The sequence below is a fragment of the Budorcas taxicolor genome, chromosome 13 (genome assembly GCF_023091745.1).
Source record: "Budorcas taxicolor isolate Tak-1 chromosome 13, Takin1.1, whole genome shotgun sequence".
Lineage (NCBI taxonomy): Eukaryota > Metazoa > Chordata > Mammalia > Artiodactyla > Bovidae > Budorcas > Budorcas taxicolor.
The window spans coordinates 11,689,651-11,713,965 of record NC_068922.1 but is presented as its reverse complement, the minus strand read 5'-3'; the positions used below and the strand labels follow the sequence as shown (position 1 = coordinate 11,713,965).

Genomic DNA, 24,315 nt, shown 5'->3' with positions numbered 1-24,315 from the left:
CCAGCTCTTCTGCTCGCAGCACCATGCTGTTCCTCTTACTGCGTCTTTATTGTCCTATCTGTCAGGGCTGGAGGAGGAGGACGGACGGGTGGAGCACAGGGTCTTTAGAGCAGGGAAACCGTTTAGTCTGATACAAGAAGGACAGACTTGTACCTGTCATGCATATCTGACATGTACCCATGTCATTACGTATTTGTTCAAATGCACAGCCTGATACCACCGAGAGTGAACTCTCATGTAAACTCAGCACTCTGGGTGATGGTGGCATACCCAGGTAAGTAACAAATGTACTGTCTAGGTGGGGGAATGCTGGTCATGCGGGAGGCTGTGCACAGGGCAGGCAGCGGGTACTTGGGAAATCTCTGTCCTCTCTGCTGAATTTTGCTATGAATATAAGGCTGCTTAAAAAAAAAAAAACAACAACTGAAGGCTATTAAAAACAAAAACTAGACATTACTCCTAAAATCATAGAGCTTATATTCAAAGGGGGAATATAAAAAAGATAAATAGAATACTAAAGGAGATTGTATTTCCCCAAGTTTTGTGTAACAAATAGGTACCAGAGAGCAATGCTTCTCAAAGTGAGATGAAGGACCAATTAAAAAAAAAAAAAAATGAAAACAGTTTCCAGTATCTTTCAAGACCAGCAATCTCTCTCTCAACCTCATCTTTAAAAAGCTCTGTATAAGCTATCAGTGCTCTATGCATATTATTTGCCACTAATTTGTAGTGGATTCTTTGTCAAAATGAAGACACTTATTCACTCCGTGCCTTCTGCTCTGAAGAACAATAATAGTCATGAACTGCTATGCTGTTCTCTTATGATTGTTGTCTGTAAGAATAGGCTGAAATGCATTTCTCACAATAGCTCTGATCACAAAATAATCTTGATAGCTCACTGAAGACTCACCAAGGAAAGTCAGAGCTTGGCATTTGAAAGAACTCTGTCTCATAATCAAGTGCTGCTTTTACTTCTTACCATTTTTTTTTCTTCAAAGAAACAAAGCTTTTAATCTCTTCCTATTTTCTTTGTGTATGATGAATACAGGAAAGCCCCCCCCCCCACCCCCCGACTTCTTTGGAATGTGACTAATCAGCGGTTAGCTAGCTTCACTCACTCACTGAATGCTTGGCTACTGCACGTGAAGCTGCTGTACTGTCCCAAATCAGCAAAATTAGGATACATTCCAGATATTAAGGCTGAAGGACTGGCATTTGGTGGTGTGAACAGTCTTTCTGTGTAAGCAGTATAATGTTTTGTGCAGGAGAAATCCAAACACTTGTTCAAATCCATTTTTCTTGGAGTGATATCTACAATAAAAGCACAATGATCTAGGAGACCTGAACCCTAGTAACACTTCTTCCACTAATCAGGTAGATTTGATCACTTGCCTTAATTTTTCTGAGACTGAATTTCCTCATCTTTTATAGGAGTGGGTGGACTACTTGATTACTAAGAGCCCTTTCAGCTCTCAAAAAGGAAAAAAAATGGACAGATCCACTGATTTGTTTACAGATTGATTCATTTTCACTCATAACCAATGTATCCATTTATGTAGTTGAAACACTTGTAGTGAGTTGTATTACATGTTAGTTACTGTGTTACTGCTGCTGCTGAGTCGCTTCAGTCTTGTCTGACTCTGTGCGACCCCATAGACGGCAGCCCACCAGGCTCCCCCATCCCTGGGATTCTCCAGGCAAGAACGCTGGAGTGGGTTGCCATTTCCTTCTCCAATGCATGAAAGTGAAAAGTGAAAGTGAAGTCACTGAGTCGTGTCCAACTCTCAGCGACCCCATGGACTGCACCCACCAGGCTCCTCCGTCCATGGGATTTTCCAGGAAAGAGCACTGGAGTGGGGTGCCGTTGCCTTCTCCGACTGTGTTACTAGTGCTACAAATGAGGTGGTGTGGGAAAGAGAGAGACCCATTCTCCCAAGCCATCATAGTCTCTTCTCGTTGTGGGGCTAGAATTCACTCAAGAAGAGGAAGGGATAAGAGGCAGGGAGGAATGAAGAGAGAGGATTCTCTTGGCATCTCCACGTTTAGTATACATTTATTTAATATGCAGAACAGAGCTTTTCAGCCCCAGCACCATTGACGTGTTTGTTGTGGGCAGCTGTCCTACGTGTTGTAGGTTTGTTTGCAGTATCTGGCCTCAGCCTACCAGTTGCCAGCCCCACCCTCTCCAGCCATATGTGACAACCAGCAATGTCCCCAGACATTGCCAAATGTCCCCTAGAGGCAAGGCCGCCCTGATTGAGAATCATTGATTTCGAATCGCTGTGCTGGACACCAAGCAAATAGAGATGAGAGAGACACAGCCTGGCCTGGAGGCATTTGCTCTAGCCTGATACTTCCAGAGGCTAAATATGCAGCCGGCCAGCGGAGAGCTTCATGGAGGAACCCACTCCCCAAATTTCTAATTCGGTGAGTCCAAGTGGGGATGGAGGGTTTGCATTTCTAAAGCCTGCCCTGCCACCTTGCTGGTTTGGATGCTGAGGGTCTTTCAGAATCCCACTTTGAGAACTGCTGGGCTCGGGGGTTCCCATCTCCCAGGTGGTGGGTGTCCACTGCAGTTGCAGCCAAGAATACAGATGGTCGCACCCAGTCAACTAGTGTGTTCTGAGAATCAAAGTATTCTGTGGTTTTTAAATTGAGAATATAGACCTCATATGGGGCTATTTAACCCACAGTAAATCTGAGAGGTCACAGGAGGGAAAACCAGGGGCAGACCTCCTAAGCCAGGACAGTGACAGAAGGGTGCTTAGTGTCAGAATCTTGACTTCATTCTGAATGAACAGATGAACGGGCGGATCAAGGCTTGTCTCAGCACCTAAAGAGTATTTAATTTCAGTTTCCATGGAGTCTAAGCTCCGATCACAAACATGCTTTTACAACCCGGTCATTTCTAAGGTGGGGACATTTGTGGGCCACAAGAAGGGGTGGGTGGCTCACACATCCACCCTCCACCATCAGAGCCCCGCCCTGCCCACTCCTCCTGGCCCCGCCCTCGGCCATCCTGTCTCCTGGTCTGCGGCGGTTACTCCCCCAGCACTGCCGGTCTGCCCGCGCACGCAGGGCTCTGGGTAGGTTATTCTTTACAGAACTGCTAGTTCATCTTTGGACTGAACATCGCTGTTTCCGACTGCTGTGGTGATACTAACAAGTACTGTATTTTCTTTGAAAATTGTCACACACCCGGGGAAGGAAGTGGGGTGTGGTGTTTGAGGCACTGGGCAGACAGGGGTGTTTTGCTCTTGCCGTACGCAGGAGCAACAGCCCACTTTGCCATCTCTTGTTTTGTCTCTTGATGCTGAGTCTGCATTAACTGGCCACGTCATTTTACTCGCAGGATGAAAGGTGAGAAAGCGGAGTCCAGTCCCTTCTCTAATCCCTTCTAGGCAGAAGTGGGCTACTCCATGCTGAGGTCCCAGGACTCGTTTAGACCCTGTTATGTGTTTCTGTCCAGCACAGGGCTTTATACCTAGTAGGCAGGTTTGCAAATATTGATGGCAAAAAAAAAAAAAGCGGCCAGTAGTTTAGGTGAGTTCTAGGACAGGTCAGATAATCCACTGAGTGAGTTATCATCGGCCACTGCTTTCATCAGGGAGAATTTCCAAGGATGCTTCGGGAAAGTTCTATGTGATATAATAGCTACCTTTCCCACCACTGTTGTAAGCATTTCATTTAATGGTTGATTCATTTAGTCTTTATGACAACTCTATGAAGCAAGTCTGCTATTTTCTCCATGTTGCAGAAATGGAAAGGTTGTCACACACAGATGAGGTCCCTTGTGTAAGACTGTGTGGTTGAGGAAAGCTGGTTTTTATACCATGGCTGTCTTGTTGACACTCCTGTGGGCTCTTACTGTGTCCCCTCCTCCCTCATGGCACACAGTCATGTCGAGGAAAAGGGACGCTGCGGCCAGGGGCTTCACCTTGACCATCTCAGTCGAGATGTTCTTTGACCGAGCCCTGAGCCCTGGCTCTGATTGGATGTCTTGCATTCAGGTGGGATGTTTTTCCTGCCTGAGCATCCAGCAGGTGGAAGAACTCTTCCTCTGGTACACTAGGAAGATCCCACAGCATTCTGTGTGTGTCGTTAGAGCTACTGGGTTGATAAGATGGTAGAAACTCACCTCTCTTCCACCAGCTTTATTGAGGTAGAATTGACAATTCAAGATTGGATATATATTTAAGATGTATGACTTGATTAAACTTGATACAGTGAAATAATCACCACAGTCAGTTTAATTCACATATCCATCACCTCACATCATTACCTTTTTCTGTGTGGTGAAGTGTCTTTGTTCTTTTTTTAATTATGGGCTGCACCACGCAGTATGCAGGATCTTAGTTCCCTGACCAGTAATTGAACCCGCGCCCCCTGCAGTAGAAGCAGTCTTAATCGTTGGACCACTTGGGAAGTCCCAAGGGTGTCTTTTAAGAGGAAAATTTGACCTAAATAAACAGACCCATCCTTAAATCCACTTTCCATATGAGGCAGCATCTGTGGGCTCAGTGAGTGGTCACCCTGCAATGGATAGGAAGGAATGCCGAGGAGACTGACTTTATACAAAGCAGTGCGTCTTGCTCTGGACTCTGGCTCCAGGAATCATAACCGGTACCAGCCAGCCACCAGTAACAGCAGGGATGGAGAAGACACAGAGGCGGACAGTACACGCTTATGACCCCATGGGAAAGTCATCCAGGTCAGCAGCTTTGACCTCACTTCCAAAAGAGCTTAAGTTCTGACAAGAAACTTCAATTCCTTTATATTGTTTGTGTGCGCGCTAAGTTGCTCCAGACGTGTTTGACTTTTTGCGATCCTACAGACTAGACCACCAGGCTCCTCTGTCCATGGGATTCTCTAGGCAAGAATCCTGGAATGGGTTGCCATGCCCTCCTTCAGGGGATCTTCCTGACCCAGGGATCAAACCCACATCTCTTGCATTTCCTGCATCGGCAGGCAGGTTCTTTACTGCTAGCGCCCCATCACCCACCCTTTAACTCTTCAAGTTATAGCCAAGGAGTAGAAGGACAGATCATTAGACCACAGGTTCCAACAAAAAGAAATGTCAAGTTAGTAGCCGAGGTGACTGAGCAAGTAGGCATCCAGGAGGCTGCTGGGAAAGCTTGTCTGACAGCTGTTGTGGGTCCTTTCTAATTAGGGGCTGGTTGAGCAGATGGAAACAATCTATGGGGAACTCTCCAGGCTTTCACTTCCTCCCTGACCTAACCTTGAAGTGATTTTCTAACAAGGAATCATTGACTAATTTGGGTGGAGGCACTGAGCAAGCAAAGCTGGAATCCAGGTTCTGTTGCCCATGAAGTATCTGACCTTCAGCTTACCCACTCAGGCCTCAGCTTTCTAATCTGTAGAATGGAGCTAATTATACCTACCTCGTGGGCTTGATGAGAAGGCTGAATAATACAAGCTGTGGAAAGCTTTTCGCAAAATTTTGTGAATTGTAGAAGACCCAATAAATAACCCTCGAGGCATGTGCTTGTACCAAATAGACAATGGCACCCCACTCCAGTACTCTTGCCTGGAAAATCCCATGGACAGAGGAGCCTGGTAGGCTGCAGTCCATGGGGTCGCTGAGTCGGACACGATGGAGAGACTTCACTTTTCACTTTCATGCATGGGAGAAGGCAATGGCAGCCCACTCCAGCGTTCTTGCCTGGAGAATCCCAGGGACGGGGGAGCCTGGTGGGCTGCCATCTATGGGGTCGCACAGGGTCGGACACGACTGAAGCGACTTAGCAGCATGAGAGATGGAGAAGAAGAAGAAAATATCAACTTGATGAGTGATAAAAGGCTGGATTGGTAGATAATGGCCAAAGCACCCAAGCAGATAGGTTGGTGGTTGTTCACAGGGTCATAGGCAGTGCTGGACGATGGCTGGCCTCCCAGGACTGGCAGGATAACCCTGCCCTGCTTATGGCACAGCAGAGGAGAGTAGAGAAACACAGTCTCTGAAAACTGGCAGATCCCCGAAAAGAGAGGAGGGAGCTGGACTAGGCAAACATTGGTTATTCCTGTAGTTTATCCTTTGGGTAAATCACTCCTCTTCTTGTGCGAAACAGGAAGGGAAGGGCAGAGGTGAGGTCCTTAAAAGAGGAGAAAGGTTGAAGGATGTGCCTGAGTGCAGGTGATGGAGCACACACCTGGAAGGAAGGTATAAACAGAGCCAATGAGATGGATTGTTGGGGTGTGTTCAGAAAACGGGCTGAGTCAGTTGGACAGAGACAATTGAATATTCGTGCAATTTGGTCAGAGCTGGGCTTTCATGGGGCTGTCTGTCCATATCACACATTCAAACTAGTGTCAGAATAGTAATAATGCCACACAGGTGCTTTTCCCTAAATTTCAGTGTTTGTTTTATTTCTACATTTTTTGGCAGGTGAAGGGATGTGTTCTGTTTGCTCAGGCTGCCTCTGTGTCTCATAAAGAAATGTGAGAGCGGTAGGTGTATCTTCATTGGCCAGAGTTTGCCTGACATTTACCGAATTTCAGCTGAGCTGATGGATTGGGAACCCACTGAATTTTTTTCTCATTCTCAAGCTTGCTATTGATTCGCTTGTGCTTTCTCTTCTGTTGATACATGTTAAGGTTTTGGTGTTTTTGTGAGACTCTCCGTCTGTCCTTAAGGCTCCTCCAGCCAACCTGTAGCAATACAACTGCTGTCCAGATTTTTGTAAAATCAAGAAGTATGTTCATTCTTACTTGACTTGCTGCAGAGGAAGTGAAGTCTCGACACATTTTTGCTGACAAGCATTTAGAGAACTGCTCCCGCTTCCTATTCCATGGACTTTCCCCCCAGCCGCTTTCGTTATGTGGTGGCAATCCTTCAGGTCACCATGAAAGTATTTGGTGGGTTTGAATTGTGGCGGGTGAGTCAGTCTAGGTAAGTAGGTCAGGCAGCACCAGGCAGTCAAGAGACCAGAATTCTCCATTTGATACTTGACGGATATAACCTCAAGCACACCTCTGAGACTTGCCCATCTACCTGCCCAAGAGGAATGAGATCATAGTTAAAGGGGAAAACATTGAGCTGTAAGAGTAAAGATCCTCCACAGGTTTAAAGTACACATTATGACGATATTTCACAGCTGGGCTAGCTAAAACGCAGAAGGCTGGATGGACACACTGCTAGTTCATCGGGATGAGTGCTGGCATCATGATTACTCCATTAGGGGAAAATAAGTGCTTTAGAAGAGATACCCGAAGGGCTTTATGAGAGCTCAGTGGCAGGGTGCAGAAGAAGGTCACATAATTCAGCCCAGATAACGCTCCTAAAAGACCATTTCCATTTACTTTCTACCCTTTTCTGGTACACACTAATAATGCTCATAAAGTACACTAGGAAGTATTTCAGAGTTGCAATAATAATAACTTTTTCTGAGAGTTGACTGTGTGCCAGCCCTGCTCTCAATGCCTCCCTGTGTTTTCCCATTTCATCCTCTTCACTCTTTGAAACAAGTAACAACATTATCACCATTTTCCCAACGAGAAGACAGACTTAGAGAAGTTAAATAACTGCTGCCGTTGAGCTCATAATGGCATCGATTCTCTGCCTGTAACGACTCCTGGCACGTTTCCTGTGAATTGATTTCCTCTGTAACTGGCTGCCACCTAATCAGACCATAGAATACCCCTGCAGGTAAAAGAAATGCATGAAGATTAAGAGGGGATGTAAAATGTTGGCTTTGGAAAATTAAGTTCCTTAGCAAGAAGGCAGTGAGCATCTGCTCAGTATCAGAGAGAGGGATTAATCCTCAGAGGTATGCAGATGATTAATTAAGACCTGGTCTCTGCCCTCAGAGCCCAAAGTCTTGTTTGAGAAGACAAACGTGAACGAATCAATCAAATGAAGCATTATGGGGCAATATGATCGTGTGAGCACTGGTCTCCTCCCCAGCCCGCATTCCCCAAAGGAATGTGGTAATAGAGGAAACCATTTATCACAGCTAGGGTCTATTGAGGAAGGCACCCACATGCACTCTCTCTGGAAGGCTTTTGCTAGATACACTGATTTAACCAGAGGGACTTCCACAGATTGAGTCCCACCCCTCTTCTGAGGATATAAGTATACCCCACCCTCTCTAAGGATTATGTTGGAGAAATCCTGGTGGGGCCCTTCTGTGTCCCCCAGATTTGGAGGCTGAGAGCTGAAGACAAAGAGAATGGGAGTTACAGGATCGGCACCACTCAGACTTTTGAAATGGCAGAGGAGAGGTGAACTGCTATGACAGGTGTGTCTCGCAGGGTACCCAGGGACCACGGGAGGCTGAGTAAATCCCACCAAGATGGGAGGTGGGGGGGCGGGGATGGAGGTGAGGGAAGAAGGGGTTTGCAAGGAGGTAGAGACTGAGCAGGAACTTGGAAAATGAGGAAGTGGGGGAGGGGCAGGTGGAGGACAGAGGGGACTAGGAAAGCGGTCCAGGGAGAGGGGCGGGGTTGTGAAGCGCCTAGAGCCACGAAGCAGTATGACACGCAGGAGAAGCAGCCGGAGCGCTGCGTGATCTTAAGGAAGGTCCTTGCGGCTGCAGTGTGGAGATCCGACTGGAAGTGAGAGGTGACAAGGCTGGAGAGAGACAGTAAGCTGCTACATTGGGTCTAACGAGGGATGATGCACAATGGCGGTCCCAGGGAAGGAGGGAGAGGAGGAGGGGAAGGAGAAGAGAAAGTTGGTTGTGGCGGATGAGAGAAAGGGGGATGTCTAGGCGGGGTGCTAGGCAAGGAGTCCTGGCACCAATCCCTGGGCAGATTCCAAAGGCAAGAGAGTGAGTTCCCTGCAGACCTGGCAGGTCAAGGGTCCCTGGGAGCTGTCCAGGGGAGTCCTCAGGCGAACGGTCTGCGGAGTGTCCTGCCCTGGGCTACCAGGACAGCCCGGGCTGGCCAGTCACTTTTTTTTTTGATGTAATTTTACCATTTATTTTTGGCTGCTCTGGGTCTTCGTTGCTGTGCGTGGGCTTTCTCTAGTTGTGGCGCACAGGCTTCTCGTTGCGGTGGCCTCTCCTGTTGCAGAGCATGGGCGCCAGGTCATGCAGGCTCGGTGGTGCGCAGGCTTAGTTGCCCTGTGGTGTGTGGAGTCTTCCCAGACCAGGGATTGAACCCATTTCCCCTGCACTGACAGGCAGATTCTTAACCACTGGACCCCCAGGGAAGTCACGGCCAGTCACTCTCATGCACACACTCTTTGTTGTAAAAGGCAAGGTCACTGTGACTGTCAGTAAAGAGATTATGAAATGTACACTCCGTAGAGAGACTGGGAGAGGCCAGTCCTGATGGGTGAGGTTCCAGTGCCTGTGTTTCTGTACAAGGCAGAATTTTGCATTTTGGTGCAAAATGCATCCGCTCTGAGCGCAAGTCACCGCACAAAAATCTTTCGTGTTAATTTCATCTTCATGTGCTTATTACATATCTTCTTGGCTCTTGAGATTTGCATATATACATATACATACATGCATGTGTGTGTGTGTGTTCAACAGGACTGTGGAAATTTGTGCTCACAACAGATAAGATAGCATTTGATGCATGTTGTCCTTGCCAGTGTTAGGTAAGAGCACTTCAAAAAATATTTGCTAATTGCCCAGGTAAAGTAATGTTATTGTTTTATTTTATATTTTAAGTATTTTAGTTATTTTATTATTATAGTTTGAATCGAATATTAATATACCTCAAAGAAAATGCATTGTTAAATGCTAATGTTACTTTTTTTCAGCTATTTGCACCAAAATGCAAAATTTCAGGAGCGTTTAAGTGTTACAGAGTGAAAGATGTTCTTTTTTTTTTTTTTTAAGACTCTGACCACCTTTAGTAAATTGAGGCTATTCTTGGTTACTTCAGATTTTAATTCAGTATTTTATTATATGGATTCTCCATTTTCTAATATATATTCTTTATATAACCTCTGAATTTATAATCTATGCCTTGAAATGCTAGTCACATATATCTTTATTTTGCTTCTTAAGTTACCATGTGGAAAAATTGACATTTATTTTGGGTGAATCATTCTGTGTATTTATGTCTAGATTTCTGTGACTGCCACCACAACTAGGCTATAAAACAGTTAGACCGCCCCCCCAACCCGCTCATGCCATTCCTTTATAATCACATCCTGTCTGCAAACTGCTGATGTTTTTTTCCCATGTAGCTTATCTTTTCAAGAATGTCACATAAATGCAATTATATAGTATCTTGCTTTGTTTTTGCATTTCTTGAATTGCTCACAAGGCTGGAAATTTTCCTACAAACTAGTTACAACTATGTTTTTTGTATTTTATATATTTGTGACATTGTCACTTATTTAGTTGGGTCATGGGTAGTGGTTTGGGGTATTTTTTCCTACACATTTGTGTATACTTATTATATAAGAATGATGATCACTTATTTTCTGTTACATTTACTATAGATATTTTCCCCTTTTGTTATTTTCTTTAAATAGTAATCTCTTACAAATAGTAATATCATTTGATCTAGTAATATTGGAGTTCTCTAGTGACCTAGTCTGATGCAATCTTCCTAAATTAAAAAAAAAAAATTGTAAAAGGTGCTTATCAGCTAATTTCTATTATGGAATAACTGGACACAATCTCTGTATGTAACTATAAGACTTTAATAAAGCAGATAATGGAGCTGTCCCTCAATGGGATATCATGCAAGAATTAAAAGGATGCTTAGGAAGATGGCATAGTATCTTGGACAATTTTCATGATAAAATGTTAAATTAAAAGTCAGATATAATCTCATACAAACAGTAGGAGCACGGAATATAAAGCAAAAACACAAAACCAATTAATTAAAGCAGACTGGAGAAAATCCATCAAAATATTGAATGCAATTTGCCTCAGGTAAGGAGAGTCTTACAAACTTTACGTATTTTCTTCATTTCATGATAATCGCCTATTACTGTTTTTTAACCAATTTTTATTGGGGTATAGTTGCTTTATAGTGTTGTGTTAGTTTCTACTGTACAGCAAAATGAAGCAGCTATGTGTATACATGTATCCCCTCCCTTTTGGATTTCCTTTCCATTCAGAGCACCGCAGAGGACTGAGCAGAGTTCCCGGTGCTACACAGTAGCTTCTCATCAGTTACCTATTTTATACAGAGTATCAGCAGTCTATGTTAATCACAGTCTCCCAGTTCCTCCCACCCTCCCTTTCCCCTTAGTATCCATATATTAGTTCTCCACGTTTGTGTCTCTATTTCTGCTTTGCAAGTAAGATCATCTATACCATTTTTCTGGGGCTTCCCGATAACTCAGTAGGTAAAGAATCCACCTGCAATGCAGGAGACCCCAGTTTGATTCCTGGGTTGGGAAAATCCACTGGAGAGGGGATAGGCTGCCCACTTCAGTATTCTTGGGCTTCCCTTGTGACTCAGCTGGCAAAGAATCTGCCTGCAGTGTGGGATACCTGGGTTTGATCCCTGGGTTGGGAAGATCCCCTGGAGAAGGGAACGGCTACCCACTCCAGCATTCTGGCCTGGAGAATTCCATGGGGTCACAGAGTCAGACACGGCTGAGCACCTTTCACGTTCACATGCCAGTTTTCTAGATTGCATATATCTATGCATTATATTTGTTTCTGTGACTTCACTCTGTGTGACACCCTCGGTCCCCATTGATCGTAGCAGCACCATTTACAATAGCCAGGACGCGATACAGAAGGAGAGAGGATTCTGAGTAGCTCAGGAATAAAATGCTACCTTTTGCCTTAAAAAGGCACCCCTGAGCTTGAGGCTCTACTGAACGACGTGTGAGGTAAAGCACACAAATGCCAGTTCTGCTTTCTAAATGTCAGATGCCGTCCCTGGGACCAGGCCTTTAGAACGAGAGGCATTGGCTTTGCTACCAGATAGATGGATGCGTTGGGCATATGGGCAAAATGTCCACGTGTGAGGGGACAGGGCAGGCAGACTGGCGAGGGAGCCTGGATCGCTTGTGGATAGGACATCGGGTGATGTCTACGCCAGCCCTGTGGGAGGAGGGGGTTTCACTGCAACTCACTTCCGTGCTGTGATAGAGCCCCTGCAGACCCTACAGCCTTCTGTCTGTTCCCCAGACAGATTTTCCCAGGTGCTCGTTGAGTGCTGTTGCCTAATTCTGAGCCCAGCCTGGAAATAGCAAAGTGACGCATCGTCAGGAAAGGTCAGAGTGCTTGTAACTCAGACATTACGAGTCACTGACCCCTCCGGGCTCCAGTCCGAATGAATTGCTTACCTTCAGCTTGTTTGGAGGAAATCTCCAAAAAGTCTACATGTGGTAAATAGTCCCATAAATGATGCCAGTTCTTGGCTTGATCCGTGGAAGAAGATAAATTTGTCTGAAAGATCTACATGACCCAGGAACCCTGGGGGGAGAGGCGGGTGGGGGGATCTCAAGTCTTCTCTGGAGAATTCTCATCTCTTAGACAGGCTTCTACCCAAGAGTTCTAAGCTCAGAGGGTAAGGGGGCTTCCTAAAGACAAACCTGGAAGTCATCTCACTGCTGATTCATGGGAATGTGTTTCAGAGGAACATGAGACAAATCGGGATGATTCTGTGACCATCTCTTTTATTTAAACCTGCTGAACTGCAGGAAATTGGGGCTCTCTTAATCTCCATGAAATTAACAGCAGCTGTCAAGGGCCCCTGACATGTCTCCCTGTTAGTTAAAAACAAACAAACAAACAAGAAACCTAAAGGCCAGCAGCATTCCAGAGGCCCAGAGGACTGGCGATCTTCCGTGGCTCTGCTGGCTTCAGATGACGGCTTCGAGATTCCCAGCTGGGTCATCGATCATGGCATCTGGGAGCCTGTTATTCTGAGTATTCTGTTCTTTTCCACAAAGATAAGAAAGACAGCCAATGCTCTCTTCTTGATACTGGGTTGGTCAAAAAGTTCCTATAACCTCTTACAGAAAAACCCAAATGAACTTTTTGGCCAGTGCACATTCCCTTTGGCTGCCTTAAGAATGTTTTGGAAAATTCATGAGGTAAAATCTGTTCAAGAGACACGAAGCAAGAGTGTAATTTTATCACTAATTATTGATACTGGGTAAGAGTTTCAGATTCATGGAGCGTCATGTAAAAGTAGGTAAAGGAGGGAGGTTTAGTTGAAGTAAATGGTCAAACAAAGGAAAGAACCATAGATGAAAAATCAGACTAGAATCCCTGATTCTGTGGCCAGCACTAAGATGACTTTCACTAACATCTCCAGGAAAGTGTAATTATTAGATCTGCGACTTTTACAAAGTCCTTTGTTTCTCTTTCCACAATGAAGTTGCTATTTCATGGCGGTCAGTGATTTAGGGTTTTTAAGTGGTTCAAACTGTTCAAAAGCTCTTTAAATACATACACACACACACAGACACAGATATATATATATATATCTGTGTGTGTGTCTAAAGTAAACAGATCAGCTGCTAAATAAACGCCCAGAGCCCATTCCATCACACACACAAATAGCCCATGTAAGAATTTCACAGTGTCATATTTAACTGCTGAGACTAAAATAGACTCACTGTTTATAAACTCATTTTCTTATTACTGTGTTGTTTCCTGGGTACCTACTTGGCTAATAGAAGAAATGAAGTGTTGGAATGCTTTTGTGTCTCTCTGCAACTATTAAATATAACTCCATTCAATTGGGAGTGGGACTTAGGTCTAACTGACAAGGTTAAATAACCTTAGTCCAGGACGCCGCTCTCTCTGGCACATCAGCCTGCGGTTTGGGGTGAGCTCAATAATGCACCGTGCAGAAGGGGAAGTAAAACATTTGTTTGAACGGATAGTCAAGCCACTTAAGGCTCTGGCTTTCAGAGATAAAGCACTGGTTAAGAGGGATGCAACACCCCAAATAATACATTTTACAGTCTTCAAACAGCTGTTGTCTTCTGTTGCTTTGCAGGGAGTGAGCTGAATCATGTCACCGTTTCTCCGAATTGGTTTGTCCAACTTCGACTGTGGGTCCTGCCAGTCCTGCCAGGGTGAGGCGGTTAACCCTTACTGTGCCGTGCTTGTCAAAGAGTATGTTGAATCAGGTAAGCTTGAGTGGGTGCTGGGCGTGAGGGGCGGGGGAAGAGGAAGCCCCTGCAGTGAACTGGGAAGCAAGGCCTTCCAGAATCTTCAAGGTCGCCTGACTCAACCTGACTTTCCAGCTCAGGAAACGATGCCCAGAGAAGCCAAGTGCTTCCTGAGAGGCTCATGGGCTTAGTAACGGCCTCTGAACTAGACCTGGTCGCCTGCCTTATGTTCTAGGTCATGGTCCCATTTTCCACATAAACGAAGGAAAGGAGGAATGAGTTGAGGACGTTATGTGCGGAGTTAACGAAGGAAAAAAACCAAAAACCTACTTTTATGAGCTAGAGTAGAACATGGTCCAGTATTTTCTGATTGTGTTCTATGATTATAAATAAAGGCTGCATCGTCTTGCATTTTGGAAAGTTTTAGTTGGAGGATACTTACTTTAGAATATTGTGTTGGCGGCTGCTATACAACAACGCGAATCAGTCTTAAGTATACATATGTCCCCTCCCTCTGGACCGCCCTCCCACCCCTCCAGGCTGTCTCAGAGCACCAAGCTGCGCTCCCTGCGTTATACAGCAGCTTCCCACTAGCTAGCTGTTCCACATATGGTAACGTATATGTTTCAGTGCCACGTTCTCAATTTGTGACACCCTCTCCTTCCCCTACTATGTCCAAAGTCTGTTTTCTGTATCTGCAGGTTTATTCCTGCCCTGAATATAAGTTCATCAGTACCATTTTTCTAGATTCCATACATATATGCGTTAATGTATTGGTGTTCTTCTTTCTGACTGACTTCACTCTGTATAACAGGATCTAGGTTCTAGGTTCATCCACCTCACGAAAACCGACTCAAATGCATTCCTTTTTATGGCTGAGTAATATTCCATAGTCTTAGACTTAACGCCGAAGATATTTTACTGCTTCTTTGACCAAGTTCAGATAAATAGTACAAAACGTATAGGATTAGCAATTAGGGTTCAAATTTCAGAAGACTTCCTTTACTAAGACCCCAGGTGAGTTAAAGAATTTTGTCAGATTTAAATATTCATGAAAATTTCATGGAAAGGAGGAAAGCATGACAGTCTTCCAAGATTCCTTCATGGGTTTAGATCTTTCCATTAAAATCATCCTACTCTGACTTGTCTAAATTACTGGTACAGCAATGTAACTAGTGTGCACATTTGAGCATGGTAGTACCATGGAGTCAAGGAATTTTTCTAAATGAAATAGTAATTAACATCACTGTACATTGTAATAAGTGAACAGACAAAAAATGAGTATTGAATGGACATTTGGAATACTTCTTCCATTTGGAAGAATGAATGAACATAAAGCTAAATTGTCTAATGAAGTGACTGCTAAAATGTCTTAAAGAAAATTTGATAATATTTTAACCAATTTATTTCCTGAAGCACATTAGAAATGATAATGTGAATAAACAGTGTCACTCAGGAAAAATAAGATAATCCTATTCTGTCTAGAATATCTTCATGATCACTTAAACTGCTCCTACCCTGTCTGGTCCCTGCCTCTGTGTTTTAAAGTTCTCATGGACTTTCTAGAAACAGAAAGAAAAGTGAAAAATAAAAAGCAGGATGAAGTTTATATCCCATGGTTTTCCCAGCCTCCCTGCCTTTCCCTACCTCTCTACACACAGTTTCTGGTTTTAGCAGATGACACTTTGTAGGGAAGTCTGATTGCCACCGATGCAGTCACAGGAACGATTAGGAGCCCCTACAGTGCATTTATAGAGAGAGTATTTATGGAGCACCTACTGTATACTGGGCCAGAAGACATTCGTTTCCTTCAGAGTTCCTCTCCTAGCAGAAGATAAGCAAAAAACAGAAAGATCACATAGTAAGTCATGTGAAGTGAAGACATCAAAGCAGGGTTGTGTGGGGAGAGAATTGGGGCTGGAGAGAAAGATGGAGAGAGACTGGAGGGAAAGATGGAGAGAGAAGGTAGTCTTGAAAAAGAAAAATTAAGTGACGTTCCCAGGTGCAAGAGGAACCTGATTCTGCAGGTGATGACCTCCAGCTGGATGTATCCAGCTCAGAACCCTGGGGTTTCCAATCCTGGATGCTGGCCTTTCTTTCCCTTAAAAGACTTCTCTGTGCTGAACTGGCTTCTGCCTTCCAGCCCCAGGAGCACATCAAAGCGGAGGAGACTGACTGATCATCTTGAGTTCCCTTCTGCCCAGATCTCTCTCCTGTTTATTAACAGTGAGAATGGCACTTGCTCCCGATCTAAAACCTTTCAAATGTCACTGAAATCTTTGAAGTGTGCAATGTCTGAGTTTTTCAAAGCTGCTTTTTGACTTAATGGGTCCCTTGGATCTGGTTCCCTTTACATCCACAGGTCTCACTGACATTTGCCTCCTGGGAGCCTTTTTTTAAGTATCTATTTCTTCTTTTGGCCTTGCCTTTGAACTTGGTCTAATCAGCCACATGAATCAAGAGGACATGTTGGAAAAGAAGTTTGTTTTTCTGAAAGGTCAGCCTGTGGAGTGTGTCAGGTTTTGTTTTTTCATTTTGTTTTAGTTTTGTCCTGAAAAGAAATCTCTCTGAACATGGTATTTAAAACATTACTTCCATAGCGTTTTAGCAGGTTTCCGTGTTTGGGATGTTAAGGCTGCATTTTACATAAAGCAAAGAACAGGAGCAAATAGGACACAGTGCTCAGTCTAGGAGCCTTTGAATATAGTAAACTCCACTGTAAATAGACAGGATCTTGAGTTCTTCTTCTCTTTATAAATGATTTTCATTCTTTACTGAATGAAAGTGTGAAAAATGCTTTGCTATGGGAATTTCTGTCCGTTTCCTGGGTGTGCTGAATGATAATGGTTGGAAGAAGGTAAAGGAATTTTGAGAGGTAGCTTGAAGCCTGTGGAAGTAAAACATTACTCTGATCACTAATATTGCCATGGCTTTTTTTTTTTAAGTCTAATCCTGAGTTAAATTTCTATTAAACAAACCATAAAAATATTCCCCTTCCAATTCCATGCTCAACATTGCTAGAGTTTATACCTCTCACAGCCAGGTTTACCTACAGTGTGAGGTTTCAGCTTATTCAAATCCTTGTATACCTCCCAAAGAATAATTTAGCAAATGCCTGATGCCTGTTCTCTTTCAGCATCATGCGTCAAGAGTTAGAACTGCTTTGTTTCCCTGCTTTCAGTGGCGTTTTCTTTTTGCTTTATCAACATCTCTGATAAATCTCTGCTCGGACTGCTGCTTCACGTGCTTAGGGTCACAAGAAAGAAACCCTGAAATACAGCTGCAGTTTTCTGCTCCTGCAACGACTAGGGCATAAATGCTACAGAGAATCCAGTGTGGATGGAGGAGAGGGCAACACTGCTGAATCCCACTAGTAATCACTTTCCCTGGTGGTTCTGGGATGGTTCCCTTAAACTTCATCATCCTGCCCTTGGTTCCTGTCACTAACCACTTGCAGGCCCTCTGCAGCCTGCTTCACTGACTCCGGGGATGAAGACCTCCACCTCTCTGAGATACTTGTTAGTTTTCGCTTAGGGTGCATGGTTTATGTTAAAAATGTATCCTCATTTTGAGAAGAAAATAATGGTTCATGGTATTTTAAAGGTTTTGCCTATTAAATGTATTTATGTTGAGTGGAAAATTTTAAAATATCTTTCTAAAAGAACACTCAGTATAAGCCTGAAATTAAGTCACTGTCTTTTTCAAATCAACACACAGTAGTTTTATATTATCATTTTTGTTTTTTTTTTACTAGATACCAGTGAAATTGAACAGTCATGTGTCCACCGTTAATACATTAACACAGAAGGATCCCCAAAGGCATAAAAGTATATAACCTGTTAAAAAAAAAAAGAGGGGGGGATCTAGGTCACTGTCCTCTACCAAACATACCAGGCTTAGCTGCTGGGTTCTTCATATTTGCTCAGGTGTTCAGACTTCAAAAGAAGCAACTGATGAATAGGAAAAGAGCATTGCCAGTGAAGATGCCAGATTTATTTGCATAAATTATCCAGGTTGACTTCCAAGTTTTAGTACATTACCTTGCATGTAGACCTTGGAACCATCTCATCTTGTCCTATTTTATCTCTAATCTTCTTTTTTTTTTTTGTTTTTTTACTATTTTTTTTATTGGAGTATAGTCAGTTAACAGTGTTGTGATAATTTCAGGTGCACACCAGAGCGATTCAACCATGCATGTGTCCATTCTCCCCCAAATCCCTCTTCCATCCACGCAGCTACCTAATACTGAGCAGAGTTTCCTGTGCTATACAGTAGGACCTTGTTGGTTATGCATTTTAGATATAGCAGTGTGTGCGTGTCCATCCCCACCTCCCTAACTATCCCTTCCCCCGCCATCCTTCCTCCCTGGTAACCATGAGTTCATTCTCTGAGCGTCTCTAATTCTAATTGTATGTGTTATTGTCGTCCTCCCAAAAGACTTATATAGTCCTCGAGAGCAGAGGGAACGGGTGAATTGTTTCCCAGAGCAGGCTGAAAGCGTAATGAGGACGTATCTTTCCATTCCTAGAGAATGGGCAGATGTACATCCAGAAAAAGCCGACCATGTACCCGCCCTGGGACAGCACTTTCGACGCCCACATCAACAAGGGGCGAGTGATGCAGATCATTGTGAAGGGCAAAAACGTGGACCTGATATCCGAGACCACCGTGGAGCTCTACTCCCTGGCCGAGAGATGCAGGAAAAACAATGGGAAGACAGAAATATGGGTAAGTAGCCAGGGCATGGGCTTCATTTATGTGTATATTCCATGAAGTGATAGACACCATCGCAGCTGACGACTGGTACAAAATTTCAATGTCATCCTGAAGGTTGACATCCTGAAGGCCTCGGGGAAACCGACTCCCTACCACTGACTCATTGGTGACTTGACTGTGACGATGAGTATTCATTGTGGACTGTAGAACATACTAGCATACTCACATTTCTTTGATTCTTGGGTAAAGGAAATAAGGTCTCTTAGGGTGTGAAGAACTGTTACTGATCTATAACTGTTAAAGTCAGCTTGGAAATACCACAAAATTTTCATAGCGTGGGAACCTACCTGTGATCTGTGTATCAAGATATCACGTGAATATCAAGATATCTACATGATACCTTGATAAACTATCTTAGACAGGATGGTGGACAGATAAGTAAGAAGAGAGCAAAGATCCATTTAATATCTCAATCCCTGTAACTTTTTCTAGTCATAATGTGTTTGCTTAGCTTGTTGTTCAGTGTTCAGTCGTATTTGACTCTTTGTGATCCCATGGACTGCAGCAGGCCAGGCTCCCCTGTCCTCCACTATCTCCCAGAGTTTGCTCAAACTCATGTCCCTTGAATCAGTGATGTTATCCAACCATCTTATCCTCTGCCACCCCCTTCTCCTTTTGCCTTCAATCTTTCCCAGCATCAGGGTCTTTCCCAGTGAGTGGGCTCTTCGCATCAGGTGACCAAAGTATTGGAGCTTCAGCTTCTGTCCTTCCAATGAATATTCAGGATTAGCTTACTTTGCTCTAAAAAGTACATTATACACAACTCCTGTTACCACGCAGATTTTTGAAAACTGCGATTCTAAACATTTGTTACCAAAATAGTTATAAGTTAAAGGGAGAAGTAAACTATGAAAGCATAAAAATTCCTGTGAAAATGTCTGGGGTATAAAAATTAAAGAAAACATATGAGTAAAAGCTGCTTTTGTAAGAGCTGAAACCCAAAAAGTGTTTTCAAATGTCTGCATCCTTTATGCAAAGGAGGAGACTCTTACCTCTCAGCTTCATGCTTCTAATAACTCAGATTCTTAAGAACTCCAGCCAAAAGATTTTCAAATGCCAGGTTTCAAAATGGGAATAATATAAGTCCAAAACAGATTTTCGTGTCAATGGTATATTTTTTACCTTAAGAAAAGAGAGCGAGAGAGAGAGGTACTTTTTAGGAAAGTATATCTATCTTTGCTTGCATCACTAAAGTAATCTTTAAAGAGAACGATATGTGAAGACTTTTTCCTTAAAGTCCCCCATGCTTAGATGTATTTAGATAATTTAGTTCAGGGTGTCTGTGAACTCATTCAGCCTGGTGAGAGATCATAGAAACAGAATTCCTCTTAGGTAGCTGGTTGTACAAATAGGAAGTGGATAAATAAGTGGGTAATGTCACAGGCATGTGACTTAGTGGTAAAAGTTTACACAGACCTGTTGGGGGAGAGGGTGGGGCTGCAGATACCTCTGAGTCATAGAGCATTTGACCAGGCTCAGAGAAAGAAGAGAGAAACTAGAGAAAATCTTCCTCTGTTTTTCTCCCATTCCCATTTATTTTCCACTTTCTGCCTCATTTTTTTAAAAGGGAAGAGTCACCAAATCTCTAATTTTTAAGTAGCATACTATAGATTTCCTTTTCAGTGAATAAAGGGATAACTATTTTTTAAATTCTTTTATTATGCATCCTTGACAAACAAGTTGTTTTTCTATTTATACCTCTTAAAGTTGCATTTGCTTTCTTGCCAAGACATTTTTTTAAGTTTATTCTTGTCAGACTTTCCATATTTTTTGCATATTGGGATTATTGAGACATAAGCCCTCAGATCCTTGGAAGGATAGGATATCCTTCCAACCTAGACAGCATATTAAAAAGCAGAGATATTACTTTGTCAACAAGGTCCGTCTGGTCAAGGCTACGGTTTTTCCAGTAGTCATGTATGGATGTGAGATTTGGACTATAAAGAAAGCTGAGCGCCGAAGAATTGTTGCTTTTGAACTGTGGTGTTGGAGAAGACTCTTGAGAGTCCCTTGGACTGCAAGGAGATCCAACCAGTCCATCCTAAAGGAGATAAGCCCTGGGTGTTCTTTGGAAGGACTGATGTTGAAGCTGAAACTCCAGTACTTTGGCCACCTGGTGCAAAGAGCTGACTCATTGGAAAAGACCCTGATGCTGGGAAAGATTGAGGGCAGGAGGAGAAGGGGACGACAGAGGATAGGATGGTTGGATGGCATCACCAACTCGATGGACATGGGTTTGGGTAAACTCTGGGAGTTGGTGATGGACAGAGAGGCCTGGCGTGCTGCAGTTCATGCGGTCACAAAGAGTCGGACACGACTGAGCGACTGAACTGAAGCCCTCGGATCCGCATTTAACTACTGGCAACCTTCTTATATTTTTTGCCTTTGTTATGTTCAAGGTTATTTCCTAGTTCACTTTTATTTATCATGTTTAAGCATCAACAAATTTCTTTGGACTTAGTTTCCCTTGCTTCTGTTGAAATCTGCTTTCTTAAAATTAGTTTCTCTATTAAAAAAAAAAAAAAGATTTTCTCAGAATTGCCTCTTCCCTCCACAGTCACCATGTAGTTTCCAAACACTGATATTTTGCTTCTGCTTTCCCAGGGTTTTCCCTGTTGGTGTGGTTATCCCCCACTCACTCATAAATGTGATGGAATCTGACTTTCTGTGGAGGCTGTTTTTTCAGCAGCTCACTGATTTAATTTCTTCTATCACCACTAATTCCTGAATATTGATAGCATTGCAGTCACCTGGTACCAGTTTTTCCCACTTCCTCTGGGAATGAGCCCCTATCCCTCGTTCTTCGAGTTTTATTTTTTGCCTCCACTATTTATTATTCCATAAACCAGAGAATAATGGTATATGTACTTGATGTCAAGGGCCCTTCTCTTTTCACTAATCTATTTAAGCCATTTAAGAGTCAGACACAACTTAGCAACTGAACAACAAGAACAAATTTAAGCTTTCATGGGAATGTGTAGTTAAGCAAGTGGTAGAAGCTTGTCACATCATAAAATTCTAATAGTAGTGATGCTATACCATTGGCATTGCTATTATGTCAGTTTCTCCAATATCTCTAAAGGTCTGGTGGAAGGTACAAGATCACCATGACTTTGAATTATTTAACCATGATTCATATTCAGTCCTGAGTTCAACCAGACCCTTCTTGCTATGTTTCAGTTATTCTAGTTATCCATAGATGTAATGATCAGCAATGGGCTTCAGTTCACCTTTTTTTTTTTCTTTTTAGCATGTGAACAATGCTGTGTCACAGTTTAGTTATATTATTAGTGGTTAGTCAGGTCTTCTCAGATTTGCCATGTGTCCCTTACGCCACATCACGTATCTGTATCATCCCTTAACAGGTCACTTTGTCTGGTCCCTTCTACATAATCATACTGAAATATATACATTCTTAATCCCTTCCTTGACCAATCTAATTAAAAGTTCCCTTAGCAGATGGTCCGGCACTTTCCAAAGGAAGCAGGTTCTCCATGTGAAAGTAAAAGGCCACTCCCATTTAATACCCCTGTTAACCTAGAGGCCCTGTTGGCTCAGCAGTAAAGAATCGCCTGCAACTCAGGAGATGCTGGGTCAGGAAGAGGTCCTGGAGGAGGAAATGGCAACCCACTCCGGTATTCTTGCTTGGGAGATTCCATGGACAGAGGAGCCTGGCAGGCAGCAGTCCATCAGGCCGCAGAAAGTCGGACATGGCCTTCAGGAAGTTTTGATCTCCAAATCGAATTCATGAGCTGCTGAGGTGTTTTGATAAAAGAAAGGTTATATTTGTGGATGCTGTGCTATTTTGATGATAACATGAGTGAGCAAGATGAAAAGGAACAGAGCTGGGCTGGAAACCCAGCTCCTCAGCTGGGATGTCGTTCAGCTCAGCACTTGCCTCACGCTCTGACCCATGTTTCTTTTCTCCCTTCCACCAGTTAGAGCTGAAACCTCAAGGCCGAATGCTGATGAACGCGAGATACTTTCTGGAAATGAGTGGCAAGTGACGTTTCTTATTCCTATTTGGGGATGAGGTGGGCATGTCTCTTCTTCTTTGCAACTTAGTTCACTTTTTCGAAAGCAAAGAAAATGGAATCACAAGGAATTTCCTTAAAATTTCCAATGATGCTCGAGCGTGAGTTGAATATACACTCTGTGGGACCAGATACACACAGAAATATAAAACATGTATAGTATTTGCTTTTGAAAGATCTCATTTTTGGCTGCACTGGGTCTTCACGGCTGTGCACAGGCTTTCTCTTGTGGAGGTGGGCAGGCTTCTTGTTGAGGTGGCTCCCCTGCTGCAGAGCTCCGGCTCTAGGGTGCATGCACTCAGCAGCTGTGGCTCACAGGCTCTAGAGTGTGGGCTCAGCAGTTGTGGTGCACGGGCTTAGTTGTCCCGCCACATGTGCAATATTCCCAGACCAGGGATCAAATCTGTTTTCCCTGCTGCTGCTAAGTTGCTTCAGTCGTGTCCAACTCTGTGTGACCCCATAGATGGCAGCCCACCAGGCTCTGCTGTCCCTGGGATTCTCCAGGCAAGAACACTGGAGTGGGTTGCCATTTCCTTCTCCGATGCAGGAAAGTGAAAAGTGAAAGTGAAGTCACTTAGTCGTGTCTGACTCTTAGCGACCCCATGGACTGCAGCCTACCAGGCTCCTCCATCCATGGGATTTTCCAGGCAAGAGTACTGGAGTGGGGTGCCATTGCCTTCTCCTGCATTGGCAGGCAAATTCTTAACCACTGGATCACCAAGGAAGTCCAGCATTTATTTTTCACGTGGTGTGAAGGCATATGCCCAGGGCTTTTCTAGTCTGTCTATATTTTCATTTGGGAATTTACTGTAAACACCAAAGGTTCTGCTAATGTGTTGCCCTGTGTGTACACACTGTGTATAAATGGTGTGATATGACATGTGGTCACACCATCAGAATACAAAATGAATAAGAAGCTGATAAATACTTCCCTTAGCCCTAGAAGAACAGGGTAGTAATGCTTCAAGTTAGTCATCTCAAATGCTTTTAGGAACAAGCAAGGAAAAAAAGGTGTCACTGAAGACTTTCCCTTGCATCTCACACACAGGCACCGTTCATAGAAGTTAATTTACGAGCCGTGTGCGTGGTATCTCAGACAGCCTGTCAGTTCTTCCTGTTGCATTTATATCCTGTTGTCAAAATGCTGTGTAAATGAATCAAATGCTACCACTCTTCAATCTTTTTTCAAAGTATAGCTAGCATCAGGTGTAGAGCAAAGTGATTCAGATATGTCTGAATATATATATATGCATCCCACACACACACATATGTATATATACTTTCATATCCTTTTCTCTTATAGGTTATTACAAAATATTAGGTATAGTTTCCTGAGCTGTACAGTAGGTCCTTGTTGAGTATCTGTCTGTGTGTGTATGTTAAGCCCATTCCTGTTTTATGCTTCCATGCCGTTCTCCTTTGGTAGCTACAAGTTTGTTTTCTAAGTCTGTGAGCCTATTTCTGTTCCTTAAATAAGTTCCTTTGTATCAT

The 24,315-nt window shown here is 43.5% G+C and overlaps 1 protein-coding gene across 2 annotated transcripts in view; it reads left to right on the top strand.

Moving 5' to 3' along the window:
- PRKCQ (protein kinase C theta) overlaps window positions 1-24,315 on the top strand; it is a 154,550-nt gene that overhangs the window by 47,088 nt on the left and 83,147 nt on the right. Inside the window, exons 1-4 of one of the 2 annotated variants that reach the window (XM_052650656.1) lie at window positions 13,586-13,725; window positions 13,900-14,032; window positions 18,543-18,742; window positions 22,729-22,789. In XM_052650656.1, the coding sequence (XP_052506616.1) occupies window positions 13,915-14,032; window positions 18,543-18,742; window positions 22,729-22,789 (379 nt within the window). In that variant the 5' untranslated portion in view covers window positions 13,586-13,725; window positions 13,900-13,914. Of the gene's footprint in view, window positions 1-13,585; window positions 13,726-13,899; window positions 14,033-18,542; window positions 18,743-22,728; window positions 22,790-24,315 lie in introns of those variants that run through there. The other variant, XM_052650657.1, reaches the window with a different exon arrangement.